The sequence below is a fragment of the Monopterus albus genome, unplaced genomic scaffold (genome assembly GCF_001952655.1).
Source record: "Monopterus albus unplaced genomic scaffold, M_albus_1.0 scaffold174.1, whole genome shotgun sequence".
Taxonomy (NCBI): domain Eukaryota; kingdom Metazoa; phylum Chordata; class Actinopteri; order Synbranchiformes; family Synbranchidae; genus Monopterus; species Monopterus albus.
In genome coordinates, this window is record NW_018128054.1 from 909,667 (window position 1) to 920,731 (window position 11,065).

Genomic DNA, 11,065 nt, shown 5'->3' on the forward strand with positions numbered 1-11,065 from the left:
AACTGCAATACAGAAAATAATCTGCATTTCTGTGCAGGTCTGTGGCTTCATAAGGCCCAGTACACAAACCTCTGACAAGCTGAACCGAATGAAAAGGTGTCATTCTGCCTTGAGAGGTAAAAACACTTTGACCTAGCAAAAGACTTTAACCTCTGCTGGGTATCCTTATTTCTCTGCCCATCATCTCCTCCTTTCTGCAGCTGTTACATTTTTAGAAAGGTTCACTGTGCCCACTTATTGAATCAGCTGGGTGATTGCTGATATTTAAAAATGGTTAGGTGGCATCTCTCTGAACAGGAGTGATGGCTTTTTAACATTTTGATCTAAGAGTGCTGCCATTAGTGTGACTCTGACTGATTGATTTCATGACCAAATAATGCAGAGACTCTGAGGCTGAAGTGTCTCATAGTTCATTTGAAGATGACAGTAATCCATTCTTAGGTCGTTGAATTGTAGAGGCATTCAGGACACACAGAAAGTCAGACACAAAAACCTGATTTAAGCACTGCAGTCATACATTTCAATGGAAAAACAAAAGCTCCACATCAGTCACTATAGGAACAAGTTAGCTTGTTGTAAGAATCAACACTAAACATCATAATGTCGATTTAGTTTATTTCTCTATGTACAGTAGAGGTTTGGTTGTAACAAAAAAAGGAAAATCAGATATTAAAAACCTTTTTGAATGGAACAATAAAAGCAGGAAGTAAAGTATATTATAAATAAAGCAAAGGCACTGTACTATCCAATATCAAAAAATGAAAACACCCTAATAGTGAAATAAATGCAGTAAGTCTGTACTTGCAACACACTGGATCTAGGGTAAGGTGTTCATTTTTTGTGTATAATACAACAAGTGCCTCAGTTTCTTTCCCTGTAATTATTATTTATTATTACACACCTCCTTATACTCCACTTAGCATCTTCCCTTCTGTTCTCAAATTTACAATAAAATTGAAAATGTGCTTATCAATAGTAAGCCATAAATAATATATCAGCACATTCAGTAAAGTACAGCTGCGACATACACACAATAGAAAAAAACTGTACTTCACCTTAAACACAACAGAATATTTAATACTTTGATTTACTTTATTGACTGATAACACAAAACCCAAGTGTGTTTACCTGAATAAAAAATGGTAAATTGAATTCTACGACCAATGTCATTGCCAGTAAAATAATGCTTTAAATAATGTTTCACATTTTTGCTTATTCAGTGTTTTTGTTTCGTTTTTTTAATTGTACTTTTATATACAAGTTTACAGCTTTACATTTGGATTTTTTTCTGACACTGTAATATAAAAGTGTAAGCTCTCTACTCAGAATGGATTATATAAATGGCTTTTTTAGTTAGCTTTTTTTTTAAATACACTAGTTTAGGTATCTCTAATGGAATATCAAACACACTAAATACAATCAAACACTACACTGTGGTTGAGTAAGCCCACTTGCCAAACCAGAGGCAGCTAAATAGCCCTAAGACTGATGAAAACCCACCCCAGCTGGTTCTTGGAGCAAGCAAACACTCATAGTAGCCTCTAAATACAGTCATGGTATCTTGTATCACAGGTTCATTTTCTAGCACTACCACAAAACAAGGAGAAGACTTCAAAAGTTAAACCTGCCACAAAAACCCAGTATTTCCTGAGAAAACCTAAAAAACAAACAAACAAAAAGCAAAGATGGACATGCAGGACGACAGTGCAGCCCCCGTTATTAAAACCAAATCCTTTAGGGAGGCGGTTGCAGACAGCTCCCTTTGTTTTTGTCCGGGGCCTCTGTTTGACATGAGGAGGGGGGGCAGGCAGACCGACTAGCAGTCCTGACCTGCGCTGTCTTCACAGTTCTGGGCACAGCCTTCTCGTCAGCTGCTCTTCTCTGCTGACAGGCACATAATGTACACAATGTCACATCCATCAGGGGGTGTGATGGAAGAAAGGCAGGCTGATATGGAAGTGAATAAAAAAAAGGGGTCACTGAACAGAGGTGTTCCACTGACAAGATGAAATTTCATTCCTCTGAAAAATGTCAGAGAAGAATAGGATTACAGAAGGGGCAGTGAGGGAGACAAAACCATTCATACAGGTTGGAGAGCAATCAAATAAAATACTAAATATTCAATTCATACAACTTAGCAAGTCACTTGTTTTGCAAAAACACTGACTCCCAAAACCATGTTAAAATATTCTAATCAGAGTTTCTTTAAAAGGATTTATATCATTCCAAAGAGAGAGTCTGCCTCTGTCCTCTCTTTCAAACCTGCAATTAATTAGATTATAAGGCAAGACCTAACAAACTTTGGAGAGAGGTCCACATTCTGACTTCACACACAAATGGAACACTGTCATGTTGAAGAGCACATTTCATGTAGCACCTTGTTAAATAATTTACAGGTAGAATCCTGCTGATTGGCACGCGTAAGTGCTTCACCCTCAAGTTTACCCAAAATGTGCAGGGACCATCACGCAAACAAGGGCTGTGGTCCACACATCGCTCGTTTAAGCATTTTGACACAGTTGAAAGATAACACTAATTTTGCATTGGCTACAGCACAGACAATGGTAACTCTATCCTGCTTTGATGGTCTCTAAAAGCAGATAAATAAACTCTCTTAATTGGCTCATCTTTCCAGCTGACTGTACTTTCATCTCCCTCTGGTCCTTTCAACAAAGGACAGTCTCTCTGAAAACTAGGGCTCTAAGATGCAGGCTATCACAAGCAGCCAGGCTCCAACAGGTCAGCCCACTGACTTTATCATCATCTCCCATTTGTCCTCTTCCAGGTGAATCTCAAGTCCAGCAATACGCCGCTCACACTGGTGTGGTCCTGCGATTCACCCCATCCTTTAAATCATTGGGGAAACAGTTATGGACCTGGAGGAACTCAGCAGCCGCCTCATGTTCAGGGCTGTACGTGTTCTCCGTCACACTGTCCCTCGCCATGGCGTACATAGACATCTCATCCAGGGGCCCACTGTTAGATGGTGCCCTCTTCAGACCCACCACTGGTGAGTTCTCGCGGGAAGCCTCTGTAGAATGAGAGCTGGTGTGTGACGTCCGCCGGCGGTAGCGGAAGCTCGGTATCCTCGAGTACGGGGAAGAGGAGGAGAGTGAACGAATAAACTCGCGACGCGCTTTCCAGCGAACTTCCTTGTTTTTCTCAATGTAGATGTTGATGGCGAGGACAGCCACAGTTTCAGCGACAATGAAGGAGAGGGCGCCAAAGTAGAAAGACCAGCCATAGGAGTAGGTATATTTCCTGTCATCATCACGTTTATCACTAGGATCTCCTGCGTTACTGGATATGTAGACGATGATGCCAATTATGTTGCTCAGGCCTGGTAAACAAAAGACAGGTAAACAAATGAGACAAAAACAAACAAACAAACAAACAAAACAAAAAAACAGGGAAAAGAAACATATAAGTGGTGTGATGTAGTGAAATAGCCCCAGCTTGTGACTCATGTATTACATACACCCCAGTGACAGAGATAATCTTCCTTAAATGTATGAAATTGAAACTTACCGGTCTTTTTTAAGGCTGTACTGTCGTTTCCTAACACTTTCCTGAATCCTCATAGACCCTTCTAATGAATCAAAAATAATTCGGTCCAGTCCAGGAAAAATATCCATTTTGTCAGTTTTGTAAGAGTTTGCTATTCAGAAAAGTAAAAATGGCGACAGGAAATGACACCATCTTCATTTATATGAGATGAATGGACATAACTGAGAAACTCATTAAAATTATATTTCTCCTGGACTCGACCACATTATTCTAAATTTAACGTAGTCAGAAGAGTCTATGAGGATTTGGGAAATACCTTCAGCATTTGGGTGACTGTTATGAAATGAAGATATGGGGTTAAAATAGTCGGTCGGTTTCAATTTCACACATTCACGAGAGAGCTCTGTGACTCTAATGTATGTAATACATGAGCTTCATAAGCTGGAGCTTGGTGAAACCCCTGTACTGCCACTGTTGTTCATCAGCCAGTGATTACACAGGACGCTCATCACTGCTGAGGCCCTTAAAGGAATGCATCCTCATCACTTGTGGGTGATGAACGAGGTTTGTCTTTACAGCTGCTCCACTGACGAAGTACAGTACATGACTGTGGGTGTTGTATCAAGCTGCCTTTCTTCATTATCAAACCCCAGGCATTACTTGCTGGGAGCACAGCTGACAGTGTAAGTAATCCTCCAGCTCACCTGCAGCTACAAAGAGAATGCCTGCACTGAGGACGACGTTGTTTGTCTTGTTGTAGAGTCGGCCCACCCCGACACACAGCCCTCCAAGCATTAAAAGTATGGTGCTGAGGAGGGGGAACACACTGGAGGCACGAACTATGCCTGCAGAGACAAAGAGCTCGTTATCTAAGTTGGAGTCAGCCAGATGATTAAATCATAAAGCATGTTACGGATCCCCAGTTCAACAATAACTAGATTAATAGCAGGCAAACAGAGTGTGGAATATGTAAATTAATGTAACACAGCTCTTAAAATGAGACTTCAATAATTTCAATATTCATTTCACCATTGAGCCCTCATCTATCCAGTCCCACCTCTTTTCCTTCCATTTTTGAGAACTCCATTATCATTTATACTTTGGGGCCTTGTTTTAACAAAGCTTTGCTAATCAGCTGTGGGCTGTAACAAGAGCTCTCACTGACCACCACCTCCCAGAAATGAATCACTGTGCCATTTTGCCAAGTTTCTGAGGTTGGATGAGCTTATTCAACTGTAAAATCTTTCATTAAGCCCTGCTTTTGTATAGTCTGGCTAACGGACTTTGTCCACAGGGCTGATAATTCGTCTATGTTCTGCTCTTTAAATGAAGGTCCTTTGCTGATTGACTATCCTCATTTTATATCAAACTAATCACAGTTTACATGTAAACCTGGTTGTTTTTATTTTTAACCAGTTTTCACAGAAAAATGGTGCAGATGGTTTAGAATGGTTTTAATAAGGATTTCATCTCCCCGTGCAGCCAGATACTGCTGCTACGAGAAGACTTCACCACATGAGAGGGAGTTCTTCTTGCAGCGAGCACAGCTCATTGCACTCAAGTGTGAGAACAAGTCAAAAACTAAGGTAAATAATTACCTTGCTGTCAGGCTGCAATTAATTTCCCCATCATGTTTGTAATGCAACCCTGAGCCCATTTAACATCCGTCTTACTGAATGCTATCACAACTCTCTGCTCATTTTATGCATTTGTTTTGCATTTGATCAATCTCTGTTTAAACGAGTATTGACCAAATAAGACAGGGAAGGTCGGTGGATTTCCTGCTTGCTGTTAAAAATAAAAGACAGACGGCCAGACAAAGAGGACGAGCAGGGAGCACTTACGCAGCAGGTATTCAGAGCTGTCTGTGTCATAGTCGTTATCGTCAGGGAAATGGTTGATTCTGTAACAGCTGCCTTGATTGAGGCCTGCGGAAAGAAAGACAAAGATACAGTGCAATTATTATAGTGCAATGCGCACATCAAGGCGCCTTAGGAGTCTGATATATGTGATGATTAATAGATGAGGACTGTTTCGCCTACAAATACTATGGTGAATATATTATTAAGTTGCTTTGAGGAAAGCTAATGTTTAAATGAATTTATTCAATGCTTGCAGTTGCATTTATTTGGATTTATCTATGTCCAGTTGGTTTCAGATGTGTAGGTGCTGGAGTCAGAGCAACAACTGCTCCCTCCCCAGTGACCTGCGTTTGTTCAGTTGTGTCAACTGGAGTAAGACACTCCTGTGTTCCTGCTGCTGAAAGAAGAGGATGGAGTGAGAAGTCACGTCTCAGGTGACTTCTGGTTATTTTTCATGGTTTAACGGTGCTGCTTTGTTGACAACACAGCCTTGCTGATGGGATGAACTTTATCTTCCATGAAGGTTTATTTAGTGTTACTTATATATTTGTTAGCAGAACCTTAACACTGAGAAAGAACTTGTAGGTTGCTCATACAGGCCTTTTAAAGATCGTTTAATAAGCATTTTATTCTAGAACCAATGTTTTTCTTTTTTCTGTCAGTGTTAAATTGAGACTCTTCTTTATTGCTTGAGATCAAATTGGAGGCATACATATAAAAGACAAAAGCTACACATTCTCATGAAATAACTCATTATGTTATCTACGGTTTTCACTTTCAACCACTGAAGAAACTTTGACCTGTGACACCTTTGTCAATCATCAATCTGACCATCTAAAGCTCACAGCTCAGCACACACATAGCTGAAGTGTGAAGAGGTGGGTTGTGTTTCAAGGATCCGTGCACACGCTGGCTGTATGCTGGCATGATTAGAAATGCATTACCCAGTGGGATTTGATGCTCAAATCCAGCTCAGGTGCCGTGAGGAACAACAAGCCCATCTGAACAACAGTGCTGGAAGATTTCAATGCCAAGGTGAGTTAGAATGGGAGAATGGAGTGGAGCATGAGACAGAGAGAGAGAGAGAGAGAGGTTAAAGCTGAGAGAATTCTGGAGCTGTAATTGAACAGGAGTATAAACAACACCTTGTCTAGAGAGGAGAGGGTTGGGGGTGGGTTTAATGGATGTGCTCAGTACAGTATGGTAATGCTGGGAGCATTTTTAGTTATTCATTCACCATTTGGGCTGTGAATGCCCGCAACACTTTAGTCATTCCACCAAAAACACCCACAATACTAAAGGTGGACTGGGCTGTGCCTTGATTTGCATATATTTCCATAAGTGTTCCTGTGCATTATGAGTTCATCTTTGCATTTGTCTGAAGCATAATAGGGAAAGCAACTGGCCTTAGTTACTGCTTCTATGCCTGTCCAGCATTCAGTTCAGTTTACAACAGTGCACAGTTACCTTTCAGAATCTCACACAGGGTTTTCATTTCTAGCTGATGACTGTCAATTTTGAGAAACTGATAACTGCAGTTGGCAGACTGTATCAGCTGTTGCTAGCTCTCTAACTGGGCTAACGCTAGCTCTATAAGTTTATTTAAAATGATGTCTCCTTGTGGGATAAATTAATACATTTCTACTGACTTGTAACATTGTACCAGCTGCATATCATTGATGGCTGCATAGCTGATATGCTAAAAGACTGAGATTAAAACTGCCTGTGGCAGGTGCATCGTACTTTGATAAGAATATAACACACAACATGTCCGTTGTATCATAGCCCTCTTTGTGCTTGGCTTAAATGTTGGTGCTTTCAAACAGTATATTATTTACACACAGTGGATGTGCATTGGCCTGACATAATACCAAATGCAGATTATGTTAGAGTGAAAAAACACAGTTTAATCCATTCTTTATACTTCAGATCTAGTGTTGCTGGTTTTGAATGGGATGAAAAACACAAACAGAAAGACACCGCTTTCCAAATTTCAATGCCAAGCATCTCTCTTACTCAGGCCGTACATACACTACTTCAGCATGTGAAGGCAAACGTGCTAGAGCTACTTATGGCTGCTAAGCTATGATTGGACAGTCATTACTGTTTGGTAGAGGGGCCGTGCTCTGTTAGCAAAAAGACTTTTCTTTATCCCAGAAATATAAAGCGTTCTTTTTATCCCTAATTGCAGCAGAGATTAGAGATGACCTGCCACCACATAAATGTCAACCTTCCCATTAACTGACTATAGCAATGACAGACAGACACCTGTCAAGCCCATTTTCCATGTGCCCATCGGTGAGACGCACAGCCATCATTGTCTGTGGCACAGCTTTTAAGGGCATGCTTGATTTTATTAACTAGGTCTGCTGTTTAATGAGGGACATCAAATTAATTAGTGTCAAATCAGTCGGTGGAAATGGAGCACAAGTTTCTAATACAGGAAAAAAGCTACGAACTATTTTAAGCAACGATGTGACACTTTGTGCAGTGTGAAAAAACACATCTGGCTGATGTGCTTAGATCAAGAACAGTGACAATAACAAAAACACAGACACCTCTGCTATTCTGTTAATTGCTGTGTAAACACTAAATCATGCTGCACAGCCAGAGCTTGTAGAAGATTTTAACAAACTGCACAGAAAAACACACCTTTCCCTGCAAAACACGAATGCTACTATTCATTTTAATGTGTGCACAGTATTATCCACCCTTGGCTGCAGTCCAGACTGGAGCCTGTCTGATGCCGCCGACTTGTCTTCTGTGTGTGTAAAATGGAAGAAATAGAAAACAATATTGCAACTGATTGGAAATCTGATTATAAGCAGAGGTCTCAAGGCTCGTGATTTATGAGTGATAAATATCAGCTCAATGTCTATGTTTAGTTTGTGTGTATGTGTGCAGGTTGTCAGATGGACTCTTGGCAAAATGAAAGCCTGAATACTGACTCACTGAGAGGGAAGGAGGAGGGAGGCAGTGGAGATTAAACAGGTATGAGGAAAGGAAGCAACAATGCACGGAGAGCAGAGGAATGATGGGGATGGGAAAAGCTGAAGCCACATTAAAGAGGAGAAGAGGAAATCACAGAGAGAGTAAACAGTAGAGAAAGTGTTTAAGGGCAAAATGTGAACACAGGTTTTTTTCAAGATGCTAGTGATAAAAAAGCTGTTAGAGAAAGTGCTTGCCCACAAATTTGTGGGATGCTGGTGTGTATTGTTACAAACTGGGTATTAATCTTACACAGTCTACATATTACACGGGAAGTAATGGGTTCCCTGGGCCTGACTGAAGTTGCAAAGCCCCATGCTGAGCGTCTCCTCCTCTTCTCCATGGCAACCCCTGTTAGTCTTTAATAAGCTCATTTACATAAACAATCTCCAAGGATGCTTTCAACATCTTCAGCCTATTTTCATGTACCCAACCCCTTTCCCATTCACAGATCTGTCAGCACTCAACAATACATGAATGTGAACACAGAATGACACATGCACATGTAAACATACACATACAATGTAATAGGCACAGCTGTCACAGCTGCGGTGCCACTGGCAAGAGGATGATGCATTGTCATTATTCTGAATTATCGAAACTCAGCCAATAGGTGAGCAGGCTCAGTCGAATACATCAAGTGCAATGTCTTATTGAGTCCAACCCTTGCTCACTCTGGTGTCTCCAGGAGCACAGTAAATCATGACAACAAGCTCCATGGGACACATGCCCCCGCTTCCTTACTTTCACACTTCAATAGCTCTGCAAAAAGACTGATGAATAAACCAGTCAAAAGTGACTTTAATCATGCTTTTCAGTAGCACTGCATAGCCTCCACTGGATGATATACTTACAAAAGTGCTGCACCTAATACATCTACAGCAAAAAGGAGCAGCAGTACCCTGAGCCTCGTTGTTTTAAGATCTGTGACAGAAAGTGTGACCGCTGATGAGGAGGAGGAGTGGTCTGAGGTTCCCAGCAGGTGTGATAATTAGATGTTATCAAGATGTAAACAGAGAGAGCACTGTTTCTAGGGCTTGATATCAAATGCAGACATGCACACACAAGTCAAACAGACTTCATAACACATACAGTTATTACTTTGGAAGCAAGGAATGCAGGGACAGAATATAAAAGCATCTGTGTAATCAAACAGACCCCTCCATTTTTTCAGTCCAACTGAAGATGAAAGAAAAGCAATTTGGCAAAGACATCAGTGATTCAGTGTTGATATGACTGACAGTTGGTTAATTAAATTGTCACCAAGCTACAGTTTCTTCACGCATAGCTCTGCTTGGGATAGACTGTGCATGTGTATCTACAGTGGCAGAAGAAAAGTGAGATGGATGCTGTGAAGGATGTGCTTTGTCACATAAAAATGTACATACATCCTTTATTCTCAGCAAGGTTCTGATCATTTTCTTTATTGTGCATGACACCTCTACCACTGCAAACCATATGCTCTTTTCTATGTTCCATCCATCCATCCCTTATCTATGCCACTTATTCCTGAATAGGGTCATGGTGGGGGCTGGAGCCAATCCCAGCTGACACTGGGTGAGAGGCAGGGTCCACCCTGGACAGGCCGCCAGTCTATCACAGGGCTGATATGTAGACCAACAACCACACACACTTGATTTCAGAGTCACCAACCAACCTAAGCTGCAGGTCTCTGGACTGCAGAAGGAAGCCAGAGTAGCCGGTGAGAACCCACTCAGGCACATGAAAACTCCTCACAGAAAGGCACTGGGTCGGCCCGGGCTCAAACCCAGAACCTTCTTGCTGTGAGGCCACAGGGCTAACCACTGCACCGCTGTGGCACCCCTCTTTTATGTACAGTATTTTATATTTCTAAATGAGGATATAAAGTTGAGGTCAAACTATGTTGAATTTTGGGTAAATGTGCCATTTTTGGAGCATCAGTCTTATTTTAAATTGTAGATATATAGACTATATAAATATTTGTATTAAAACAATGAGGATAAGATCAGATGCCACTTAAGGCTATCAAAAATATATTTTTATGAATAATTATATATATATCCAACCTCATACTTTTACTTTCACATCATCTTGTCAAAAGCGAGACGAGAAAATTGATGCCGCTCTCATGATCATATGGTAAGTAAGAAGCTACCATCAGCAGCCAGTTTTCTGTACAAATACAGGAAACAGGCAAACAGCTACACTGCTACGTGTCCAAAGATAATAAAATCCATCTGTCAGTATCTCTAAAGCTCATTAATTAACACAGAATACCTCACCTGTTTAACCAACTGTAAAAGGAACAATTTGTGGGGGCGCACCAGTGTATGCAGATTTTCACAGCTGGAGAGAAGAAGGATAGCTACTTCCCCCTGTCGCCACTCTGTGCTAAGCCAAGTTACCTGGCTATTGGTAGTAGTTTCATACTTAGCGTGCAGACCAGTTTGTGGTATGCATCTTCTAATCTAACTCCCAGCAAGAAAAGAGAAGACAGGTTTGTGGGTATGAAGGAGGTGGCAGAGGTTTCATTAAACAAGTAGAATAACAAAGAGAAAAGAATGATGAGGATGGAGAAGTCAAACCTGTACAGTAAATGCATGAAAAGAAAGAGTGCACATCAGCAGAGGAGAGAAGGACGAGTGACTGAGGTGGTAGTTGGGGCCCGCTGGTTAATTAGTGCCCCCGCATTGCTTCTCGGTTATCATGTTTTAATTATAGGCTTG

The 11,065-nt window shown here is 41.1% G+C and overlaps 1 protein-coding gene across 1 annotated transcript in view; it reads right to left on the reverse strand.

The window, feature by feature from the left end:
• Positions 1–841: 841 nt before the first annotated feature.
• LOC109969519 (voltage-dependent calcium channel gamma-4 subunit-like) overlaps positions 842–11,065 on the reverse strand; it is a 15,488-nt gene continuing 5,264 nt past the window's right edge. Inside the window, exons 2-4 of the mRNA XM_020616453.1 lie at positions 5,352–5,435; positions 4,212–4,352; positions 842–3,340 (exon numbers count right to left, since the gene is read on the reverse strand). Coding sequence (XP_020472109.1) covers positions 2,814–3,340; positions 4,212–4,352; positions 5,352–5,435 — 752 coding nt within the window. The 3' untranslated portion in view covers positions 842–2,813. The remainder of the gene's footprint in view (positions 3,341–4,211; positions 4,353–5,351; positions 5,436–11,065) is intronic.